The sequence below is a fragment of the Nothobranchius furzeri genome, chromosome 2 (assembly GCF_043380555.1).
Source record: "Nothobranchius furzeri strain GRZ-AD chromosome 2, NfurGRZ-RIMD1, whole genome shotgun sequence".
NCBI classification, from domain to species: Eukaryota; Metazoa; Chordata; class Actinopteri; order Cyprinodontiformes; family Nothobranchiidae; genus Nothobranchius; species Nothobranchius furzeri.
The window spans coordinates 2,621,872-2,645,987 of record NC_091742.1 but is presented as its reverse complement, the minus strand read 5'-3'; the positions used below and the strand labels follow the sequence as shown (position 1 = coordinate 2,645,987).

At 40.1% G+C, this 24,116-nt stretch overlaps 5 protein-coding genes across 12 annotated transcripts; 2 read left to right on the top strand and 3 right to left on the bottom strand.

Moving 5' to 3' along the window:
* The first annotated feature begins 1,799 nt into the window (after positions 1-1,799).
* On the top strand, positions 1,800-3,446 carry mrps10 (mitochondrial ribosomal protein S10). Of its 2 annotated transcripts, none has more exons than XM_070543011.1 (7): positions 1,800-1,922; positions 2,100-2,146; positions 2,521-2,590; positions 2,688-2,827; positions 2,906-3,014; positions 3,096-3,185; positions 3,296-3,446. In XM_070543011.1, exons 1-7 carry the CDS (start codon positions 1,851-1,853, stop codon positions 3,374-3,376), a joined length of 609 nt encoding a protein of 202 aa, XP_070399112.1. In that variant the 5' UTR covers positions 1,800-1,850; the 3' UTR covers positions 3,377-3,446. The 2 variants fall into 2 exon arrangements, with proteins under 2 accessions (XP_070399112.1, XP_070399110.1); XM_070543009.1 differs by having other exon boundaries at positions 2,670-2,827.
* Positions 3,447-4,422: 976 nt separating this feature from the next.
* On the bottom strand, positions 4,423-9,634 carry si:ch211-51e12.7 (uncharacterized). Of its 4 annotated transcripts, none has more exons than XM_070543005.1 (6): positions 9,496-9,634; positions 8,022-8,110; positions 7,681-7,830; positions 7,403-7,576; positions 7,144-7,269; positions 4,423-4,651 (listed from the first exon to the last, which is right to left on the bottom strand). In XM_070543005.1, the coding sequence occupies exons 2-6, from the start codon at positions 8,108-8,110 to the stop codon at positions 4,567-4,569; spliced, it is 624 nt and encodes a 207-aa protein (XP_070399106.1). In that variant the 5' UTR covers positions 9,496-9,634; the 3' UTR covers positions 4,423-4,566. The 4 variants fall into 4 exon arrangements, with proteins under 4 accessions (XP_070399106.1, XP_070399104.1, XP_070399105.1 ...); XM_070543003.1 differs by lacking the exon at positions 4,423-4,651 and adding an exon at positions 6,520-6,813; XM_070543004.1 differs by lacking the exons at positions 4,423-4,651; positions 9,496-9,634 and adding exons at positions 6,520-6,813; positions 8,817-8,955.
* Positions 9,635-9,821: 187 nt separating this feature from the next.
* On the bottom strand, positions 9,822-11,197 carry msgn1 (mesogenin 1). Its single transcript, XM_070543043.1, has one exon. It carries the CDS (start codon positions 10,686-10,688, stop codon positions 10,293-10,295), a length of 396 nt encoding a protein of 131 aa, XP_070399144.1. The 5' UTR covers positions 10,689-11,197; the 3' UTR covers positions 9,822-10,292.
* Positions 11,109-19,905, bottom strand: LOC139062194 (flap endonuclease GEN homolog 1). Of its 3 annotated transcripts, XM_070542822.1 has the most exons (14): positions 19,820-19,905; positions 19,424-19,598; positions 19,140-19,338; positions 18,888-19,064; positions 16,188-16,298; positions 16,024-16,097; positions 15,853-15,935; positions 15,598-15,748; positions 15,490-15,526; positions 15,339-15,419; positions 15,124-15,254; positions 14,969-15,030; positions 14,332-14,475; positions 11,109-12,435 (listed from the first exon to the last, which is right to left on the bottom strand). In XM_070542822.1, the coding sequence occupies exons 2-14, from the start codon at positions 19,582-19,584 to the stop codon at positions 11,336-11,338; spliced, it is 2,511 nt and encodes an 836-aa protein (XP_070398923.1). In that variant the 5' UTR covers positions 19,585-19,598; positions 19,820-19,905; the 3' UTR covers positions 11,109-11,335. The 3 variants fall into 3 exon arrangements, with proteins under 3 accessions (XP_070398923.1, XP_070398918.1, XP_070398927.1); XM_070542817.1 differs by lacking the exon at positions 19,820-19,905 and having other exon boundaries at positions 19,424-19,699; XM_070542826.1 differs by lacking the exons at positions 19,140-19,338; positions 19,820-19,905 and having other exon boundaries at positions 19,424-19,604.
* Positions 19,906-19,919: 14 nt separating this feature from the next.
* Positions 19,920-22,673, top strand: ppil6 (peptidylprolyl isomerase (cyclophilin)-like 6). 2 transcript variants are annotated; one of them, XM_070542959.1, is made up of 8 exons: positions 19,922-20,086; positions 20,176-20,271; positions 20,899-21,081; positions 21,565-21,627; positions 21,701-21,848; positions 22,048-22,107; positions 22,191-22,326; positions 22,423-22,673. In XM_070542959.1, exons 1-8 carry the CDS (start codon positions 19,967-19,969, stop codon positions 22,532-22,534), a joined length of 918 nt encoding a protein of 305 aa, XP_070399060.1. In that variant the 5' UTR covers positions 19,922-19,966; the 3' UTR covers positions 22,535-22,673. The 2 variants fall into 2 exon arrangements, with proteins under 2 accessions (XP_070399069.1, XP_070399060.1); XM_070542968.1 differs by lacking the exon at positions 20,176-20,271 and having other exon boundaries at positions 19,920-20,086.
* Positions 22,674-24,116: the final 1,443 nt, after the last annotated feature.

Genomic DNA, 24,116 nt, shown 5'->3' with positions numbered 1-24,116 from the left:
AAAACCAGACCAGACAAAGGAAGCAAGAGAAGCGTCCAAAATAATGAATAATAATAATGGTCCAATACGATCAACAGACCTAAGGACACAAAGGGACACTAAAACTGAACAATTGCTGTTAGAAAATATGCTCGATGATCATCTAAGTACTAGAATCAATACAGGAAAAATACCGTCCACAACGCAGCTGGGGCTGAATTACAATGTAATAAGGCAATAAATGGCAGAAAGAGCCAATATAACAAAATAAAACCACACAAATATGAGCCTTTCTGATGACAAGACTGAGATTATATGCCAATCACCAGCTAACCAGGGCTAGCCTGGAACTGGATGCTGAATCTAATTCACTAGGCTCTAAAAATGACAAAAACGTTTTGAGCAGCGGATTAAAATCTTCCAAAGAAACATATTTGTTTACTGTTATAATAAAAATCCGAAAGAATACAGCCAGCGAACTATGAAGTGATATGTGACTGGCTAACCGAACGGCTAGCAAAGCCGAACCTGGAGCAGCAGCATCAGCGGAGACTTTCTCGGACCATCCGTTGTTAGCTGTCGCTAACACGGCTAGCATACAAGCAGACGGTTTGTTTATTCCGATGTTTAGCATATATTAGCATGCAGCTTTACAAAAATAAACGCAAAACGATACAGCGGACATGAGAGTTGGGAATAATATCAGCTCTGTCTTCAACAAAGCCGTAGGAGCACCAGCAAGCAGAGAAGAGCTTACCTTGTCTCGGAGGGTCTCTTCCCGCAGCCTGAGCTACTGCACCCTGGCAGGGCCCTACCCGAACAAGGGACAGCTGTGCCACGTGACAGACACGTGACTCGGAGCCTTTGACTTATTTATATCAACTACTGTGGCGGTTTAGCTTTGATCTTTCACGTGAGGATAAAAATACAAACAAGACACGCTTCAGTTGCCACAGCTCTTCCGTCTGACTTGTAAGAGCATTAGAAGCCTGATCCTGAGGCTCGGAGCCAGGGAAATGTAGTGAGAAGAGAAATCACACACAATTTAAGCAAAATATTGTCTTGCGCGTTTATTTGGGTGTATGTGATTTATTCTATTACACGTAGATTCGAATGCATCTAAACGACAAAACTTTAAAAATAATGCTCGCAAAGTAAAAACTCAGTTTTCAGCAGAATTTTGAATAATTTTCTTATTAAGAGAAACTCAATCACAGTTCAGTACTAAATAAAACATTTATTGCAAAACTACCAGCCTGAATTAAAACTTACATTCTAACCATAAACTACTCGACTTATCTTCTCAAGTCACAGCGTTTAGGTAAATGGACAGTGTCTTTGGATGGGCCATCAAAAAATAAATGAATAAAATAAAAAAGCTCTTCACATAAAATTTTAAAAAGCAGGAGGTGCAAATAATGCTTGGGTACAGTGAGTAGTAGATAATAATAGTACCACAACACCGGAAAAGTACACCAACAATGTGAATCTTTTTTCATTGCTGTTGCTATCATTGCCATTAGACACTTTGGGACTATAATGCAAATAGGAACCAGTTATAGTTAGTAAAATATTTGATAGATGTTTAAATGCAATTTTTTGTAAATTTAATAACCATCTTTTCTAGATTTTTAACAAAAATTCAAATGAATAAACGCGCATTATTTGTTATAAAATATATTCAAATGTTTTGCACTGAATTATATTTGCATTACTATTATTTTGTCTAGAAAGCTAAATGTAACATAGATCAGGAAATGTAAACATTTGGATCAACCAACAACGAGGGTTGTTTTGACGCTGCTGTAGTTCGTCCGCCTGTCCACATGGGGGCAGTGTATATGTGAGATCTCTAGTTAATCTGTAAAAACATGGCTGCATCCTTGGTTTTCAGGCGAGAGCTCTGCTCTTTAGCTAGAATATCAACTCGGATGTCACAATTGGTATGTTGTATATCTTTTTCTTTTCGATAGATAAATCACCACAATTGTTTATTTACCATGATCTTAAGAATGCACGTGTTCAAATAATCCTAAGGTCACTCGTGGCTGCTGCTGTAGCAGCAAGAGTTGAGTTTACAGTAAATTATCTCCTATACAATAATGTTTTCTGTCATTCAGTCTTCAAGAGGTTTGGGTTCCCGTCCCAGAAAATCCAGTCTAACCCGGTAAATTACAGTTTTTATTCTCTGGTTGTTTTAATGTTTAGAACCACATTTATCTATGCTAACAGAGGAAGCTGCACTAGCTTCAAGGTGCGTGTATTCAGTTTTTCTTATCTGGACACATTACCCTTTTAAGAAGCAGGTGAAATGAGAAAAATAACTACAGGTTACCTAGAAAGAAACAAATTATTAAACTTCCCCTGTAGTAATGGTTTGGAGATAGATGTTGTTCATTGTTGAACGAGGTCATCATGAATCAGGATGGAAAATGTACTAAAATGTTTTTTTTAATCGGTGTATTAAAATGTCATGCATAAGGCAAAGTTCAACAAAACCACCGAATGAACTAAATTTAACAGCAACAACCCTCTCTGCAGGTGTCATTTCCCACAGACACCAAGCACTTCTTTTCACACAGCCACATGGTTGTCATCAATCCCGTCCAAGGTGAGGCCTCAGTGTTCATTTAGGGTTAGAGTTAGTTGTTTGCTAATGTTTTAGTTACTTGTAGACCTTTTATGTGGAGTTTGTGTCTTCATCCCAGATCACGGTCACAGAGGAGCCAGACACACTCTTCCAGAAGGTGGTTGTTCTGGTCAAAGGTCATGACAGAGCTGTGTTGGACAGCTATGAGTTCTTTGTCACCACAGCAGCTAATGAGCTGGGCATCACAATCGGCAAAGTGTGAGTATTTAACAACGTATTCTACATTTATTCTTGATGCATCTTAAAACTTACTACCATCTACCTCCTCTGTTGCAGTTTTGAACCACCCAAAGACATAGAGAGGTTCACACTCCTGAAGTCAGTCCACATTTATAAAAAACATAGGGTCCAGTATGAGATGAGGACACACTACAGATGCATCGAGGTGAGAAGTTGGAATAGTAACTACAGGTGCTGAAGGTCAAGACCTCAAGATTTGATCTTCATCTCATCTTTGCTTTTGCAGCTGTTGCATCTCACAGGCTGCACAGCACAAGTGTATCTTGAATACATCCAAAGGAACCTTCCTGAAGGTGTTGCAATGGAGGTGACCAAGGTAAAGTGAGAGAAGAAAGCATCAAGTCAATCTGCTGGTTGTAATTCTGCATGAAAAAGCCTTTCAGAAGCCACATTATTAATAAACTCTTGTTCTGTTCTCGTCGTCAGACCGCCATGGAGAAAATTCCAGATCATATCCTTGAGCCCATGTGGAAGGAGCACCCCACTGATGACAAACCCAGCCAGTAGATCAGTATTCTGATGAGCTATGTACAGCAAACATCTGAGAACAAAAATAAAAATATTTGCAACTACAGAATTTGTAGTTCTTTAAGCTCCATATGCAAATTGCCGTCTTCTTTACGTGGTTTATGTAAACAATTTGTGCATTAAAATTATTTTATTCTGATTGTGTATTATGATAGTTGCAGTAACTCATTTATGTGAATTTACAATAGACAAGACCAGCACACAGTTTTATTTCTTCATCTTTATTGATTTGGTAGAAAAACATTTTTACATAAACACAAATACTCAATTTAAACTTGAGGTCATGGGAGAAATTTTTAAATTCAGAAAAAATTAAACTTGTCATGATTTAGTAAATGTCAATAACAAAAAATCTGGTGCTTTTGCTAAGTGAGTAAGTAAGCAGTAAGCATCTTCCTGCTACACAATCCAAGAGGCATCATTTAAAATGATTATGTGGTCAAACTACGGCTCACATAATCCAGTACTGAGTAACTTGTGATCGAGAAGACACAGAAATCTTGGCCTTTAGCTCGAGGCTCATTTACAGAAATGAGCCTCAAATCTTCCCCTCATAAGGATTTAGAATCTACTTATTCTCAGAAATGTTATGCAGCATTTCTTTCTAAAAACTTTCACTAAAAACATTAAATATTGGTACAGATTTCATTTATTACCACAGTATTCAGCTAGCTGACCAACAGACTCCTCAAATAAAATCAAATAGTTTTTTAGACAAACGTAATTGATGATTTCTCCATCTGTGATCATTTTTGTAGAATCCTAAAACAACTTTGGGATGTATTTATCTGAAAATCCTGTCTGTTTTGTAGCCAACAAATAGAATATAGTTCTGTGATCAGCGCTGCCTGTACTTGTTTAAATCGCCTATGTGACTACTAAACTGACTTAGTGTTGGCTGTAAACCCTTAAAGCACCACACTATGGGAGCTTTGCTAGACAGTAGGAATTTACATGAAAACAAGCCTCAGACTTTGTAAACATACAGTTCTGATTTGGGACACTCACAACCTGCAGAATCGGCTCTTACCACCCAAATCCTCATGCAGTTTAGGGTGCAACTCTGGTTGTTTTACGTTTGTTCCTGAAAGGAAGAATCTCCTTGTTTCAGAGTGGGATTAGGACAAGAGGAGGCTCACCTTTTCAAGTCAAGTGCTGAATCTCCAGTGTCAGGCCGCTGAAGAAGGAGGGGAGAGATGTGAGGAAGGACCGGGAATCCTGGGGCCAGGTAGGTTAACTGTACTGTGTGCCCCCCTTCAGGAGACAACAACGGTCAGTCTGTTATAATCAGTCATGGTGAGAAACATTAAGGGATGTCAGCGGTGGAAGAGTTAGCAAAGATTAAAGGTGTGGTCGACTGAAAAAGCATTTTAAATTATTATTTCTGATTATAATCAGCCAGAGTTTTTCATGCAGGCTGAACATGAAAATAGTCTCCTACACCTATCTGCTGCATCTGAAAGAAAATAGACGGTGAAACTCTAGTATTACTAAATCCTCACATATCCATGTCACAATGTGAATTTGCATTCATGGCGCCGCCCATCTTGGCTCACACCTGCCCACAAGAAGGCTTTTAAAAAACTTTGCTGCAAGGAGAGATAGTGGAGAGTGTCTTGGTGAAAGTAACTTTGGAACATGGCTGAATGCATTTTTGTTAGCCAATCAGAAGCGAGGTGTGTGCATATCATCAATTATGAGCAATTCTGCTGTTTTCAGCCCACTTCTGCATCTCAGAACAGGAGCATCAAAGCCTCATAAGGCATTGATTTACACTAAAGAACACTGCAAATAAACGAGTAAACCACACCTTTAACAAAAGTGCTGAAGCAATGGAACGAAAATGATGAGGAGAGTGCAGAACCCGAGTGTCTGGTAGCAGAACGCGTGTGTGTTCAGCTTCATGGAAATCCAGTTGCAGATGTTAAATAGAAAAGGCTGATAAGCTGAATCGCATCATGTTTTAAACTCAACCTCCAATAAAATATCATTTTAGCACAAATGAAAGTAAACAGAAAGTAAACTTTTAGGATTTTCACTACAAATATTTCATTTTGCGACTTCATACAGAAACGATAAGCAATTGCATCTAAATATAGCAATAAAAAGAAGTTTTTGAGAAATGTTGTTAGAATAAAAAAGACTGAGAAGTCTTCCTATTTAAAACCAACAATGAGATCAAACGAAGCGTTGATGCTTTCTAGATGATGTCCTTTTAGACACGCTACCACCAGTACTTTCCATGTCTAACGGTCCTGCAGTAGAAATAAAACTGAAATCCTTTTCGTCATCCTCTCACGTTGCTATAAATGCAATCACATTCCCCATAAGCCTTCATAAATGTGCAGTAAACTTCAGAAAAGAATGAGCTAAAATGCTCTCCGGTCCGACACTAACGAATTATAAATAAGCTTTAATCCTGTTGATCTTCAAAGTGATATTTACTCCTTAAAGTATCATGTCACACATTGATTATTTGCAATGACAACTCAGACTTGTTTGTGAACAAACAAAAAAGAGAAGTAGATCTTATTTTTACTTTATTTTTTTCTGTCGTGGCCGTCTCGTGTGTTGATGGTTTTCCAAACACATTCACAGGTTCGCAAAAGTACAGTGAATAAAGAAGTAACACTTCAAAAATACTAAACAGAATGAAGAACAACTTCTACTTAAATGAATATATAAATAAATCAAATTTTAAAAACTATTATATAAAGTTCCTTAGAATACTTTTTATATATACTTTGAGCCACACAGTGGATTTCTGGAGACAAACATCTTTCAAGTCTTTCATAACTTAAATAAACTCGACATTTATAATGAATACAAATACGTGACAAATCCACTCAACGCATCACTTGACAAATATGCAAGTTTTTAACAGTTTACTGAACTATTTAGAGACATGACACATAACTATCTCCGTGTAACAAAAGCAACCGTTATGGAAGTTTAATTAAATAACAACAGAGGTGACCCGAGTGCTTTTATGCACTCGTTCTTCCCTCCCCCAAATAGAAAGCCACCAGTTTTTATCTTGATCGGACATCAGAAGATATTAAGGCGAACAGGTGACTAACAAAGGAAAACAAAGACCACAGCATCAGTTGAACTAGAACATGAAATGAAGTTCAAAATTAACAACAGTATGCGTGGGTTCTCAATCACGTCCTCCGTTACCAACAGTCACCAGTAGACAATGTTTTTGGCCACCGAGCACTTTATAGATACTCCAGACTTTGTGTAAGAGAGTTTCATTCCCCGCTCTGCTTTAGGCTCGTTCTACTTTAACAGGTTTAGTGGGTTTTGTCTTTAATTTGACGGTTTAATATCGCCGGCCACCAGGGGGGCCTGGCCACCTCTGGCCTCGGCCCGGTGGAGGATGAGGCGGAGGAGAAACCGGTCCGTTGTGGTAGCTGTGTAAAAGGATAAAATCACATGTTGGATATTTTGCTTTGGCCAATAGGGGGCACACTCCCGTGAGAGCGGCCATGTCTTCTCTTCTCAGTTAACTACTTGGTCGCTGTGAGATACAGAAGATGTTTTATTGTCCAAGTAGTCAGGCTTCAGGACAGACTGAAAATGTGTTGTAATGATTACAACACGATGCTGTGGCGTTTCTACTGAATAATAAATAACTTTTTTTTAACGTGGCATTTACAAGCAAGCTCAGTGGGCAGGAAAACGAGCAGGGGGCACTTGTGGAGTAAATCAAATATGATTTTGGAACTAAAAACAAGTCTTACCCTCTTGGGCCGCGGGGGTGGAAGTGGCATGGACGTCCCAGAGGTGGCATGCCATGACCTCGCGGATGAGGCGGACGCCCTCTAAAACCAGGAGGACCAAGAGGAGAGGGAGGAGGGCCTCCATGCCTGTAGGAGCAATGTACACAATCAGTTAGAAGCCAAGTACAAACATGTCTTCTGTTTAAAGTAAGGTCAATTAAAAAGACAGAAAGGGAAAACTGATGTATCCAAGTAGTTATTTATAATTTTTAGATGTTACCTGGGCATTGGAGGAAAGGGACCTCGGAAGTGCCGGGGATGAATGTGAGGGTGAGGAGGAGGAGGAGGAAGATGATGATGAGGCGGAGGAAGAGGAGGAGGCCTCATCCCCATTAGTCCAACCCTACCCTGATGACCTCTCATGTCTGGATATGGTTGTATCCTTCCCATCCCTCTGTAAACAAAATAAATAAAGTTTAATTCAACTGATATAGATCATTACTGGGTCAGACTGGTAATTTGCATCATCATTTCGTTTCAAACTCCCTATTACAGTACCTCATGGGCCTGGATCCGTTCATGGCTCCATCCTTCGCTCGACCTCTTTCACATCCAGATGGGCCAAAGCCTTTCATCCCACCTCGTCCGTCACGCACGCCACCCCGACCCATACGTCCTCCACGACCGTGACCTTTGAATCCATGGCCCCTAAAGAAATAAACACAGCTTTGATCAAATCAAATGGCATCAATGAAACTATATTCTTTGTATGTTAAAAATGTATTTACTTCTCAAATGTGAACCATCTTTGCGTTTACTAATCTGGCATCATAATCCCATTGTTCAGCTGCAGTCAGTGAGATGAGAAGTCCAAAGTTAATTTAAACCACTAAACAGACCTGGAAATCATCTTAGCAGCAAGTTCGTCCGAGTGATTTCTGGAAGGTTTAGAAGACCCTCTGGCTTTCTGCTGGGTATTTCCATCCATCTGAAACGATTCACATCAGAACGGTCTTCAATATCTATATCACTGAGTTTCTATCATGCAGAGAAATAATTATTTAGAAGCAAAGGAGGCTAAATGAATTAAACACAAACCAAGGAGCAGCTGCCCAGACAAATGTTAAATCATAGGTGTGTTTGCATATCAATAAAATCTTTAAAAAAGCGTTAAAACATACTAGATCTATTATAGTATTCTAAATAATTTAAACATTATTGTTTACCTGGGATTTTTATATTAAAAAAGGAAAAGGGGCTCATTTCCAAATACCAAAACATCAGCACGTTTATTCATACATTAAAATCTTTGACTCATAAATTATAATATTTTATTTGATTAATAATTGTGCTTTTAAGTTTATAGAAGAATAACAGATTATTGGCATTCACTGGGGCTGGACTGCTTGAACACGTTAATTCACTTTAGCCAAATCACCGACTATTGCCTGGACACACACCATTTTCACGGCGATATCTAAAAGGCAAAAGGAATGTGACGGAAACATTTATATTCTCTGAAGCAGCCGATGCTTTATGAGCTCAATAATAATCCAGCAACAACAAAAACACAAAATTAAAACAACAACAATAAAATGTTTTATATGGTACTTGTACTAGCATTATCTTAGTGTAACCAATTAACACATGCAGGATAAAACTAGTTCCTGGAATAACCGAAGATCAGACCATACCTAACACAACATGCCACCCAGCTCCTGGTGCATCTCCCGTCTCGATCACTGCAACGCCCTTTTAACTGGTCTTGCAGCCTGTACTGTGAGACCTCTTCAAATGGTCCAGAACGCAGCGGCGCGTCTGGTCTTCAATCAGCCAAAAAGAGCACACGTCACCCCTCTGTTCATTGAGCTCCACTGGCTACCGCTAGCAGCACGCATCAAATTCAAATTGCTAACACTAGCATACAAAGTCTGAGACGGTACGGCTCCCATCTACCTGAATCCTCTTGCAAAGGCTTACGTCTCGGCCCGGCCGCTCCGGTCATCACAGGACCGTCGGCTAGCAGTGCCTACACCACGCTCAGGACAATCCAGACTTTTCTCATGCATCGTTCCACAAATGTGGAATGGTCTACCAAGCACTACCAGAACAGCGGCTTCCTTTTCAATTTTCAAGAAACTACTGAAGACCCTGCTCTTCAGAGAGCATCTTCTAAACTAGCACCCTCCCTGCATCCGTCCCCCCTCTCTACCGTCCACTCCTTGTTCCCTCCTCTCCATGACTGATGTCAATGTTATTGTTGTTGTTAGCCTCAGGGGCAATATGCCGATTATCACTTGTAAGTCGCTTTGGACAAAAGCGTCTGCTAAATACATAAACATTTTTGTGGAATATTTGAAAGAAATTACTTACACGGGCACAGGTGCGATAGAAGCTATTTCTCTACTGTTAAACTAAAGAATTTTACAAAAATCCCTCTAAAAATAGTACAAAGGTTCCCACAGCTTGTGTATTATTTCCATAACCTTTAGAAATGGCGGCTCCACCAAACAACCAGGGTTGGGATTTCATTGTGAGAAAAAAAACGATTAAGATACGCCCACTGAGCAGGATGCTGAATTTTCATTGGTTGAATATTTTCCAAGAGCCAATACCTTAGATTATGATTGGTGGAAAGGGACTACCGTTTAACCAATTGTTTATCTCGCTGAAAGCCGTTTAATTAATTGGACCACAAATTAAATTTATATATTTATTGAACAAGCTGGGAAAAAAAAGAATAAAAAACGTCCTGTTTTACAGAATTTATAGAACGGCAAGGACAAACGTAAATAAATGGCTGAGCAGATGTGTCTCTCACAAAAACATGCAAAAATAATAAACGTCAGGACGATGAAGCTACTACATCCTTAACTATTTTAGCAAACAAAACATTGAAACAATAAAAATAATCTTTTATCATTTCTTTTGTGGCAAAAACTAAATGGCAAAGTGATTTCACATCAAAAGTGCCATCCTCAAATTCACAATTTCATAACGGGAGCTTTATACGACATTATTTTCCAAGTGCCCCATAAAATATATACACCAAGGCGGCAATAAACCAAGAAAGAAGATGATTTGTGACGTGAGTTCAGAACTGGTCCAGATGCAGTATGTGGTCCGGATGCGAGGTGATCTGGTGCGTAAAAGCTGTCCAGCTGCGTCTTTTACGCACGGTTCAGGATGTCCGAAAGCTTGTTAATGTATTCAATTGTGTACTTGAGCGTCTGGATCTTAGTCAGGGGTTGTCCTCTTTTGCTGTAGTCCGGCGGGAGGTAGTCACGGAGCTGATGCAAAGCCTCTGCGAGACTCCTCATCCTCATTTTCTCCCTCTCGCTTGCCTTCATGCGCCTTTTCGTGGACATCTTTGATTTGCTCTGCCTCTGCACCGTTCTAGCCAGTTTAATAGAGAAACCCTTGACGTGCTGTTGTTCTTCGGGGTAGCGATCCTCCGGCGAGGAGCACATCCGGGGCTCTGGTGAGTCGGACTGAAGTGGCTCTCCAGTCCTCACCAGGCTCTCCCATTCGGACAGAATTCCAGCCGTAACGCCTCCCAGATCCATGTTAGTGAGAACGGCATCCAGGGTAGTGAATGAGTGAACGTCATTTTGCTAAAGCGGATTTATACAAGAGCAGATTTCCGGACCTTTATGGGTTCACAGCTTAGGCGAAAAAAAAAGGTTCAAAGAGCAAGTGAAGCGCCAAAATGGGTTCGTTATCACCGTGGTGTGAATAAGGCCAAACAGACGGATAATGAGATAGAAAGAAAAATAATTAGAATCCCCAAGAAGGAAATTACTTGTCAGTTTGATGTGATGAGTCTAATGAAGGTTTCACCTGAGATATAGACACCACTCTCACGAAGACGTCCTCCATCCAAACTGTCTTCCAGAACAGCTAAAGGCTGAAATGAGATAATCAAGCATGTCATATGAATGGGGGACCGGCCTCTCATGACAACAAACTGAATTTATCTGACAGGATGTTGTTTCAGCTTTTATTTTTACAAAAGGGCAGGTTTTGGACGGAGGTATTATTTGGGAGAGGATGCAGCTGTCAGACCTTTCGTGTCTGAGGTGTGAGGCTTCACTCATGATGGGGGGTTTGTTGGGTTATAAAACCACAGCTTTAGCTTCCCTGTCCCTGTTACACCCCGTCTCAAATAAACTTTCGCATTGATAAAACTAAAATGTTCTTCCGTGTTTTCGTCTCACTTCATACATTTCAGTCTCAGCCTCTCAGCCAGTGGCAGCGGACTGTCGCTACAAATCACCGAATGGTCACCATCCAATACGGCGACGGGTGACGCTGGAGCCTGAAAAACGTCCTTGTCCACTTCAAATGTTTGGGTTTGAAGTGGACATTGATCCTGACGTTTGTTTTCAGCGGAGTCATTGTGTTGTGCTGGTTTGATCATCTGAAGCTTGTGAGAAGGTCTTGGATTTGCAGTTGCAACTCGATTGGAAACTGTTTTCAGAGGGATGTCTGAGAGGAAGTCGCTCTTCAATTTGTTTGTTTTTGTCCGTCTTTGCTGGTTTTCCTCGTCGCTGTCGTCACTACGCGAACACGCACTCGTGCAGACACTCTTCTTGGTGGACTGTGGTGCAGCAGACGACGAAGACAGAACTTTTCGCACAAACTTGTATTTCTGAGGCGACTTTCCTGAGACATTTGATTTCTCCTTTGTGTTATTTAGAGGCTGCAGTGGTGGATTTTGTTGCTCTTTTAAGCTGCAGCTTTGGTGTTTGTTTGTGACGAATGCACCTGAAATCTCTCTGCTGTCTTTTCCCCGCGGGACGTTTTCAGGAGACTTCAGCTCATAGCTCAGATGCTTCGAGAACACATCTCGATTCAGAGCTTTAGCCGTATTCTTCATCAGCAGCCTGTCTCTCAGAGGACACTCCATGTAACAGAGCTCTGCGGCAGATCTGGGCTCTACCTGTTCTCGGACCTCACCTGATGTTTGCCGAGATTCAGCAGCGAGGTTTGCTTGTGACGTAGGGGAGGACGTGAAGGACAACGAGTCCCAGTCGACATCGCTCAGATGTAAAGCATCAATAACAGCGGAGATGGCAGGTGAAGCTCCTGAGTCAAAACGACTGGTGTGATCGTCTTCCTCTTTCTGAAGCTGCTTGTGATTCACTGGAGTGTCCAAAACAATCAATTCTGCTCTTTCTGCATTTAAGGTGGGAGGAATCAGAGTTCGAAGCTGAGATGAAGACGAGCTGTGGAGACTCAGTTGACCCAAGAGATCCAAAACATCACTAGACACCTCAGATGGCTTCTCCTTTTTAGTTTTTGGTTTCTTTTCTGTAAAAGGAAAAGCAGAACGTCAGAGGACTCAAGCATTCCCTGAATTTCTGGCAACTATTGAGTTTATTCTAGGCTGCTTTTTTTAGTCCAAGTGACTCATTTTTCTTCAGTCAGTTAAGAAACTATTTAAAATACCAATAAATTATTTATCCCTTTTTTGAAAACTAAACAATGATGTAAAATATAAAAAAAAACTGCAAAAGGTGAAGAAACAAAAACAGGAAGTAAAGGTATATTAGTGAGTGTGACACAGCTAAGTGTGGGATGCATAAAAGCTGAACATAAACAGGTTTTGGGAGAATAAAAGCAGCAAATCTTAAAGGTGTGGAGCACTCGTTTAATCAATACATTTTCAGTGGTCTCTAGTAGGAATGAATGCCTTGTAAGTCGTCCTCAGGGGGCAAAAAACACCGGTGCACCATTTCCAGGAACTAGCACTGACCCACATCACAGCTGAGCTTCAGACAGCAGGTTTTGGAGGCTCACCCCGGTTTCACACTGGAAGCATCGGCGGAGCAAAACGGCAGTGGAACAGTTCACTCACAAACTTCAAAGCGGTCCTTTTCACACCTGGAGAGTCTTGGCAGCGGCAAGACTTCCTCAATGTGCTCTTTGCTAGATTCACGAGATCACAAGATCCCTCGAGACTTCAGGTCACGGTTTGTTGATGCCATCCACCATTAAACCAAAAAGAAGGAAATCACGTTTGACGTTGCTGTTTGATGTCATTTATGATGTTGTTGTTCTTCACTTCCAGGATCAAAGCCAAGAAAAACACACCGCTGCACTTCTGGAATGATGCTGCGGATAAATAAGCCGTTGGGTCACACGTGAAACTGAATCGCTGCAGTACTTTTATTTTGAAAATTACTGAGGATTTTACACTGAAACAGTGTGTGATTTCCTGTCTAGCCCTATGTTAACTGCGGAAATTGACGCATCCCAGAAGCGGCTCACAGCTAAAATAGAACCTGATCCAATGTTTAGTGGCGCGGCGTGCCGCTTCAGGGACGCGCCTGGTAATCGCCGCATCACTGCTGGTTTCAAACACTCCACAGACTATAATGGATTTGAAGCAGTGATGTTCCACGCCGCTGATGCTTTCAGTGTGAAACTGGGGTCATTTCCTGATATTTGGACATCTCACCTCAGATTGGATAACAGCAGCGCGACCCTACAACTGATTTGCAACGTGGATGTTTTACCTCCACAAATAACAAGCCTGGAGGAGTTCTGCTGTGTGGTGAAATAGATAATGCTAACGGTTAGCTTCTACAAGTCAAGATGTTCTCTGCTGTTTCCTGGATGCTAAACCAACAACAGCCTTCCCCGTCTCGAGTCACGATGGGCGTGTCCATGTATATTAAGTGACAGTGTGACGTAGGAGTGTTTTCACGTTCAGCCAGCATAAAAAACTCAAAGTGACCAATTTTTAGATTTTCTAAATGGTTTAAGCATCAAGCTTTTTCAATCCTACTCTGGGAAAATCTGGGTTAAAGTCTTGTTAAAACTACTGAAACCTGTGTGATCCAGATTTTCTGCCACATGTTGCTGGTATAGAATTAGACAACTATGTGTCTTTGAAAATGAACTTTCTAATCACAAATGTTTTTTTTTTATTTAAATTTGTCCTAATCTTCTGTACTACATGCCAGCTTCTCCAAAAACCCAGTAAAAGCTGGACTTAATGGCACAAAATAAAAGAAATCTCTGTGAGACAGACACCTCTGTGCGTGTTAAAGTCTCGGGTGTGAGCTAGCCTTTAGAAACGAGTAAAGTAGCTTTGATCTGTAAACGAGCCTGTAGGAAGTCCGTTAAACCGACAACAACTTTGATAGGGAAGGACATAAAAACGTTAAAGTATCTGGGAAATAAAGGAAGATTCTTCCTTACTCTTGCTTTCTTCAGCCAGAGCTTTGCTTTTAACGTAACCCTCAACTATCTCTGGGAAGGCGAGACGAAAGAGGGACTCTTCCTCCAATGTCCTCACTTCCTGTCGGTCCTCTGCAGCCCGCTCCTCAGGAAACACGAAATGTTCTGCAGACACAACAAAACAGGAATGCATCCAGCTCGGGGGGGGGGGGGGGGCTTCTGCAACACTTACATTATCCATCAAAAAATAATTTTTTATTTAATTTAATAAAAACAGATGATGGTTATGATCAAATCTCATTTGAGCGGACAATAATTGGTATTGAGTAAACTTTCATTCACAAAAGTGTCCATCTGGAAGTTTCCTGACTCTTTGATCTGCGTTAGTAACCTGAGACTTGTCAAAAGGGCTTGTTAGTGAGCCAGACTTTGATATGACGGATTTCTCAGCTCAGAGAGGAAGCCGGTTTAGCACCTAGTGGCTGTTGTGACTGATCTGTCACCTCTGAACTCCACCTCACAGCCAGTCACTAACAGACGACCTGGCGACGAACGCCCCGCACCCAAACGGCCTCCTAGCGCAGTCGCCTCGTCACTCAACTTCTGCCTCCCTGATCTTTAAAGGAAATGTCGGCCATCTTTGATGATTTTTACTGACCTGGAGTGCTCCAGATGACCTCGAAGCAAGCAACAGCATTCCTTACCCTCAGTTTAAATATTCTTTTGCAAAAACAACACAAAAAAACAACAAAGTTACACATTTATTGAAAAACTCTTTACTATTTTTAGCTTTTCTTAGAGAACCACAGCAACCTGATAGGCCTGATTTGGGATTCTACATCTCTTCCGCATTTTCTGCTCATCAGCTCAGCGTAGGTCATCAGGGCTAAAACCTTTTCGCTGGTGTAATGCATCGGCCACTCCATCTTATCGTAGGCAAATTTCTGCAGAAGCGGGACGAGCATGAACACATGCAGGTCACTAACAAACAAATGCATGCTAAAATGTAACCGTTAGCATCTTATTACCTGCATTGACAACAAATTTGGATGTTTGCTCCTGAAGTGGGACACAGGTTTCTCTTTAGAAATCAGGAACTCACGAATGATCTGCAAAATAAAGTTAAAAATCAAAATCCTTCATTAAAAAAAGAGTAAAAGCAGAAAAAAAAACATGTACCTCTGTAAACGGGAACTGCTCACACGCCAGTGTTTTTCTGAAAGAGAAATGAAGCTCTGAACACACACTTCAATGCAACGCAACACTTAACAAAAATCCTAAGCATACCTCCTGATGTTTGCCTCCAGAGACGAGGCCTGGCGGGCTTGCTCGTAGTGGTGCCACTCACAGGGACACTGATAACCGAAGTCCTGCGGTTGACAGAAACATCGACTGCCGCAGAGCGAGCAGCCGCTACGCTCGTGCGCCTTGGCTGAGCCTGAAAACCCAGAGAGGAGCTCAGATTTTTCTAATCTCTCGCATCAGCGACGAGTCACGGCTCCTTTTGTTTTAACCGTAATCACTAAGCAGGATATCACTCACCAGGATGCTGACATATGTTACAGTGAGGAACTTTCTTCACAACATCAGGCACATCTGTAGTCGCCATCCCCCACTGATGGAACCTTTAGCAGTGGTAAAATAAAATAAATAACAATATAGATATATTTTAGTGATTAAAAGAAAAGAAAATCATCTGAAAGGTGTTTTCACCTTTCCAGAAGCGACTCTCCTTTCAGTTTCTCTATTAGCTTTAGGGCTTGCTCTTTGCCGACACCTGGTACACCCTAAAAAAAAAAAAGCAATAAATAAAATAAAATGTAAGGTCAGTAAACAACAAAATGAGCCACCTTTTCTGTTTAATATGTATTCCCTACCTTAGGAATGTAATCACATCCAAGAAGAATGCCTAAACCGACCAGATTCTCTCTGGATAGACGCAAGTCTGCTTGTACTCTAGACGCCTGGTACCGGTCTACCTGAGGGTCCTGGAGAGAAAAACTAGACTGGTAACGTCTTCTTGGACTTGGGTTTAATTAAAACCAACAGTGAATATTCATAAAATAATTGTTACAGTCACTTTGACCTGCAGGTAAAGCACATTTTAGTCCTTGTATCATACTGAAATATTCTGAATCAAACTGGAAAAAATAAATTAAATTAAATATTTAAAACACACAGAGTTGTTTAAATAAAAAGTTTTGCATCATTAGATGAAAATATGATTATTTATTATGATTTATTATTAAACACATTACCACTCATCCATTAAGTGCTTCAAATGAATAGAAGAAAACTTGCATGTCTTTTATCTTTTAGGCAAATAGGTTTATCGTTATTATTTTTTGGACTTGTAGACATTATAAAATTTTCTCATAAATTGTATGCATGAGTTGCTTAAAATTTTTCACATTATTACTATTAATAATTTTTAAAAATAACACAAGAATCATAAAAAATGTAATATATACAGTTATGGTCAGAAGTTTACATACACTTGTAAAAAATATAATATAATGGCTCTACTGAGTGTCCCGTTATTTCTAACACTCTGATTTTTCTCTGATAGAGTGATTGGAACAGATACTTCTTTGTCGCAAAAAACATTCATGAAGTTTGGTTCTTTAATGTCTTTATTATGGGTTAACAGAGAAAAGTGATCACATTTGCTGGGTCACAAATATACATACAGCAGTGCTAATATTTGGTTACATGTCCCTTAGCCATTTTCACTTCAATCAGGCGCTTTTGGTAGCCATCCACAAGCATCTGGTTGAATCTTTGACCACTCCTCTTGACAGAATTGGTGAAGTTCAGTTAAATTTGATGGCTTTCTGACATGGACTTGTTTCTTCAGCACTGTCCACATGTTTTCAATGGGGTTTAAGTCAGGACTTTGGGAAGGCCATTCTAAAACCCTTATTCTAGCCTGATTTAGCCATTCCTTTACCTTTTGATGTGTGTTTGGGGTCATTGTCCTGTTGGAACACCCAACTGCGCCCAAGACCCAACCTTCGTACTGATGATTTTAGGTTATGTTGAAGAATGTGAAGGTAATCCTCCTTCTTCATTATCCCAATTACTCTCTGTAAAGCACCAGTTCCATTGGCAGCAAAACAGCCCCACAGCATAATATTCCCACCACCATGCTTGACTGTAGGCATGGTGTTCTTGGGGTTAAAGGCCTCACCTTTTCTCCTCCAAACATATTGCTGGGCATTGTGGCCAAAAAGCTCGATTTTTGTTTCGTCTGACCACAGAACTTTCCTCCAGAAGGTCTTATCTTTGTCCATGTGATCAGCAGCAAACTTCAGTCGAGCCTTAAGGTGCCGCTTTTGGAGCAAGGGCTTCCTTCTTGCACGGCAGCCTCTCAGTCCATGGAGATGCAAAACACGTTTGACTGTGGACAATGACACCTGTGTTCCAGCAGCTTCTAATTCTTGGCAGATCTACTTTTTGGTGATTCTTGGTTCACTCTTTACCCTCCTGACCAATTTTCTCTCAGCAGCAGGTGATAGCTTGCGTTTTCTTCCTGATCTTGGCAGTGATGAAACAGTGCCATGCACCTTATACTTACAAACAATTGTTTGCACTGTTGCTCTTGGGACCTGCAGCTGCTTTGAAATGGCCCCAAGTGACTTTCCTGACTTGTTCAAGTCAATAATTCGCTTTTTCAGATCCATGCTGAGCTCCTTTGACTTTCCCATTGTAGCGTTTGTGGGCGTTCGTATCCAATGAGCCCTATTTACCTGACCTAAGAGAAGTCACCAGCTGTAGTCACTCATAATCACTCACAAGAAGTTAAGAGGCCATGCTATGAAGCTCAGTTCACTGACACGTTTCTAAGTCACCAAAATTGCTAGATCATGTTGCTGTATGTATATTTGTGACCCAGCAAATGTGATCACTTTTCTCTGTTAACCCATAATAAAGACATTAAAGAACCAAACTTCATGAATGTTTTTTGTGACAAAGAAGTATCTGTTCCAATCACTCTATCAGAGAAAAATCAGAGTGTTAGAAATAACGGGACACTCAGTAGAGCCATTATATTATATTTTTTACAAGTGTATGTAAACTTCTGACCACAACTGTATTTTGAATTTCTAAGACTGATTGCTTGTTTTTTCCTTTAGGCTAATGTTATTAAGTGATTTAGGTGCCTATTTCACCCTACATGACTTATAAAAATACATTTAGATTAAAAGTTTATTCTGTCTATCTAGACATCTCTGTAGAAACAAGCCTGAAATGATCCAACGCGTTTTAAATTTGATCAGCTTAATTTTGTTTCAGTATGTTGTGGCTATTCATCTTTTGTTTGTAAAATATAAATTAACTAAAGGCTTATGTAGATTTATGAAGCAGCTAGAGGACATTATACTCAAACAGATGCACAGCCTGCTTCAGTCCTTAAAAAAAACTCAAACAAGAGTCCAGATATAAGATTTAGTTTTGTGCAATGATCACAGCTCTAATATGTCGAGTTTCCATCCAGATTAACCTCATCCACAATAAAAAAAAAAATTTAATGGCAAAATAGCATTACACAGTGAAGTGGACTCACACAAACATACTTTACTATTCATATTGAAGTTCCTGTAGATTGTCCTGGCTCCATATAAGAAAGCATCTCCATCGTTAGTGATGCAGCCATCCACTAGACCCATGGAGTCCAGGTGAGCACACATGGCTTCTGCTTCTCCAGCAGCTGTCACCCAAGCTACACCCAGGTAGTCCAGCATCTCTGCACACTGCAGACAGGAGTATAAATTAGGGTGATGGAATAGCTTTATATTACAGCTTCTGATCAAAATAAAAGCACTCGCCTCCCTGAGAACAGCATTGAAGCGCCCCCTACTGGTGCTTTTGCCACACTTAAAGGCAGAGCCCTTTTTAAATCCTCTGTGTCTTTTTTCTGTCCTCTTGCTCATCGTTTCTGATTTAAGTTTGGGAGCTTCTCCTTCCATGACAAAAACCAGCTTCACACCCATCAGTGTGAGGGACGACACCCTGAAAAATAAGTTCCTGTGCACGCAAAACGAACTTTAACCTGGCTTTCATTACCACAATATTAACAGGAGGAACATTAGTAAGAATATTATATTATTACCTCAGATGGGGCTTGGTAACCCTCCCCATCATGGCCTGGACATGCTGAGCCTCGCACACCCATAAACTCAGGTCAACAGCTAGAGTCTTTCCGCTCAGACTATACAGCGGAACCGACTCTCGGACAGGTTCGAGGACGGACCACAAATCGTTAACTCCCATGATTTAAAAAAAACCTAACAGAAGGCGATGAGACGCAAATAAGTACACCGAAAAGGCAGAAAATGAACAACACAACACAGCGCGACAAGTCGCGGTTTTTCAAACTCTGGCGCCAATGGGCTGCGTTCCAAATCGTTCCGCTAGCCGACTTTGTTGCGCCATTTGCGTTAAAAAATTAGGCTTCATAGAACATACGTTACAAATACTTGTTCAGCAGTGTTTATTGTGCGCTTACTTTGTTAGTTGTTAACAAATTAGAAGGAAAGAACGGCAAAAGAGGGAACATCGTTTGAAAAATGGTCCACTTCCAACGGTTTCGACTATACGTCATATTCACGCGCCGTCAAACGCTTGTTTGCCATGGTTACAAGAGGTTGTATATATGTCGATGGGTTGTTGGCAGACATACGATTTATCCTCAAATATGGACTCAAAAACGCAACTAAAAATTGTTGGCCTGGTTAAAGACCCCAATTTTCACGTTGCCAAATGTGTTGCAGAGGTAAGATATGATTTTACTGCGTAATTGGTTTGTTTTCAGAAGTACCAGGATGGGGGAGATAGAACAGCACCTGTTTTCTTTCGTTGTAGGGCCTAAAAGAGAAGTTTCCAATGGACTTCCAGGATCCCAAAATACTGCCTCTTTTTGATTTAGACTGGCATACATATTTGTGCAACAAAAAACGGGTAGGTTGAGTTCAAACTCATTTGCGATGCTGCTGTGTTTTGAATGCTGGTTCAGCACACAACACTAGTCAAGCATGGGATGCTTGCAGTTGGATGCTGGACCAGCATGCTAGAACAGCATCCCATCCTGGACCAGCATCGTATGGTCCGCCAGCTAAACCAGCAACAAAACACAACGTATGCTGGTCTATGCTGTTTATGTCAGTAGGATGCTGGACTTTAGTTCCTTTTTATGTTTATTTTCACTGTTTTGCACACGTAATGGTATGCTGTTTCTGCATCTTTAAAAAAGATCAGTACTATTTATTTAATGTGTTAATATATAAAATGTAGTTTTTAACAAATTAGCAATCAGTAAAAGATGTTTTTATTTCCTATTTATGTCTCTAATAGTGGACTAAAAGTCACGGTAATGTCTCATTAATGCACACTGCTCCACATTTTAAACCTCAAATGGCATAAGAGATGAGAAATAGTAATTCATTTTCGAATGTGTGAGCTGTGCTGCGTGTTGTTGAGATCGCTGACGTTCTAGCCCACACGGCAAAGATCCTTCAGTAGTTAGACTCTGGTCATTCTAAGAAGCTGAATCACAGCTCAACCATTGTTCTACACTGATGATTTCAGGAACTGCGTGGTGAAATGTGGCAGTACTCCAGCAGCGTGATGTGCTTTCTGAATGACCACCTCCTCGGGAATGAGGAAGAACTCACCAGCTGGGCTGAGATCAATTGGAACTTCACTCAGCCACAGGCTCTCCACCTGGCTGTCACTGAGGACTGCTACACCAAACACCTCATTAAAACAGGGGCAAGTGATTAAAATTGATTTGGTTTGATCCGCAAATATTAAAGAGCAAGTCACCCCCTACAAGAGACTAACTCCACTCCCACTTCATGTTTGAAAAATGCAACAAATGCTGTTGCTTGGCAGACCGAGAGGGCGGAGCCACTAACAAATACACACACACACAGGCTCACAATGGCATTATGACATCACAATATACCAGATGACATCATAGCATACCTCTTAGCCAATAGCGGTGGCAGATTTAAATTCAAATACAGTGCAGAATTTTTCCCAGACGACGGCGCAACACTGACAGTTTTAGGCAGAATATTTGAATTTTAACCAAGATACACTGAAGTACCAAATTATTGACTACACATGTCTGTAGCATGATTAGACACTCCTTTATATAGTTTATCAGCAAAAAAAATGTGATTTGGGGGTGACTTGCTCTTTAAATAAAATATGTAGTGAAAAAATAAATGTATTTATTTTTCAATTTAGCACGTGTTTGCATTCATGGATGTTGCAATAGCAGGAGAAGCAGTGGGGAGGTTACTTTTTGAGGTGAGTTGATCTGGAGTGACTTTAAAGTTACTAAAGGTGTGTGGTCACAGAACATTATTTTGCCTTTCTTCAGCTGTTCTCAGACATATGCCCCAAAACATCAAAGAACTTTGAGGCTTTGTGCACCGGAGAGCAAGGACAGTCGCAGAGTGGACTTCAGCTCCACTACAAGGACTCCCTGTTTCACCGGATTGTTCCCAACGGTTGGGTGCAAGGCGGAGGTATTGAAAAAGCCAAGCAATCTTTTAAAGTCTCTCAAATAATGAAGCATACTGCTTTTATGCTGTATTTTTTATTATTCTGAATCATGTTTGAGTAATTTGCATCAATAATTGTTATACCATGGATCCCAAAACATATTTTTCATGAATGAAATGACTGTTTTTTATGGTATTCTAACCATGCCTCTTTAATTTGCAGACATTTCACCTGGGAGTAAGGGTAATGGTGGTGAATCAATCTATGGACCAACCTTTGAAGGTACAGACACAAACTGATGATGACAAATAAGGTGGACAAGGCTCGTTTAATCTGATTTTCTCATGTAACTACATCTTTTTCAGATGAGTGCTTTGGAGTTCCCCACTCTAAGCGGGGCATGTTGGGAATGGCTAACAAGGGTCGCCACAGCAACGGATCCCAATTCTACATCACTTTGGAACCAACTCCTTGGATGGACAAAACCTATGTTGCTTTTGGGTTTGTACCTAACCTTGAAAGTTACCTATGGCAAATTATTTTTAAGCTTATTTATTACCTAAACCCTTAACAAATGTCTTCTTTTACTGTTTTTAGTCAACTGATTGAGGGAATCGACATCTTGAAGAAACTAGAAGAGATCCCAACAAAAAACGAGAGACCAATACAAGAATGTAAAGTGATAGCGTGTGGACTTTTTGAACCATAGCTCCTCATAGCCTCCTTCATGTTGTACATGTTTTCATGAAATTAAAAAACCCAGTGATGTCATATTTGCATGTAAAGGTTGTATGAAAAATTAGAGAATTTGCATTACATGTAAACTATATTGATTAAACAGTTTCCAGGAAAATGGCCTTATTGTGCTTTATTATACAAAACAAAACACCTCAAAATAAACAAATAAAAACATGGATTTCTGAAAAGGCTATACATTATCACCTTGTAATATTGTATACCTTGATGTTAATATTTAAATCTCAATGTTATTCCACTACATTTTATGTATGTACATTCTGTCACTAGCACTGTGGGTTGTTTGTTTATTTATTTTTTTGTTTTATAATAACCCAAAAAAGTTCATTACTTTGAAATACCTGGCAGCATTTTTATACAACATTTATGTGCGTTTCGTAAATCTGGTCACCAGGGGGCTCTAGTGAGTTAACCAGTCTAATAGATCTGTTTTAAATTTGATTATGGTTTAAAGCTGAATGTTTGGAAAATTTAGGTTACAGGTTCACCTTTACTACATGTTTCTAAGCAGTCCTGTTGGTGCGAACCTCAGAAATAAAAGTTCACATTTACATCCTTAGTACCTGTAGGGCAAGATAGTTTGTCATATAATATTTGATATGATCATCAGGGCAGATGTCCTTTGTTCACAATCAGCACTTCAGGTATCTCAAAAATCTTTCTTTCCGAAACAGATGATGTGACTTTTCCCATTCGTGTTTTGGTATTTTATATCTAGTTGTCAGGAGCTGAAACCCGGACACAAACAAAATCCTACATTGACTTGCAGCAATGGTGTATTCAGTTTTTTATTGACAGATTTGTTGTTCATATGTATCATTAGACAGTTTTTGGTGTATCTCAAATGTCAGCATGTACTACTGACATTTTTTAGAATAGAGCTTTTTATTATTTTCTAGTTGCCGTTGGTTGTAGTTCTTCATGGGAAACATGGAAGACTTTTGCAAAGGAATACAGCATTACGTTTGTAACTGACATTTGGTACAATAAATAAACCCAGACTACACGCCTTAAAAATACATTTGTCTCGAATTAATTTCCTCACATTAGAAATATATCTTTTGGGGGATTCTTATGAAAAAAGGTACTATTATATTATAATAACTGCTGACAAAATAGCTGCACAAGAACAAATAAAGTATAAACACGTGTGCAAACTTCCAGGGGTGTTTATCATAATATAATCCCAATATTATTGGAAATTCACAGGTGCAGTGCCCTCTTTTTCTTGAAATCAAAATATGGTCTGCTTTGAATCTGACACCACTGTGTTTGCTCTGAATCTGGTCAGAATTAGTTTTGGTTTCTCAAAACTAAGACTATTTGAAGAACTTTATTCAACAGTAAGACATTACACTGTCCCTTTGACCTGTAACTAAGCTGAAGTCTTGCTCAAGGCTTCCTGGGGAATGAGGCACCTTTCTGGTGTAACAAATTATAAATAAACACAGTGACAAAATGGGTCTGTGGTTGCATTAAATGTTACATTGGCTTGCCAACATGGTTGCATTAAATGTTACATTGGCTTGCCAACA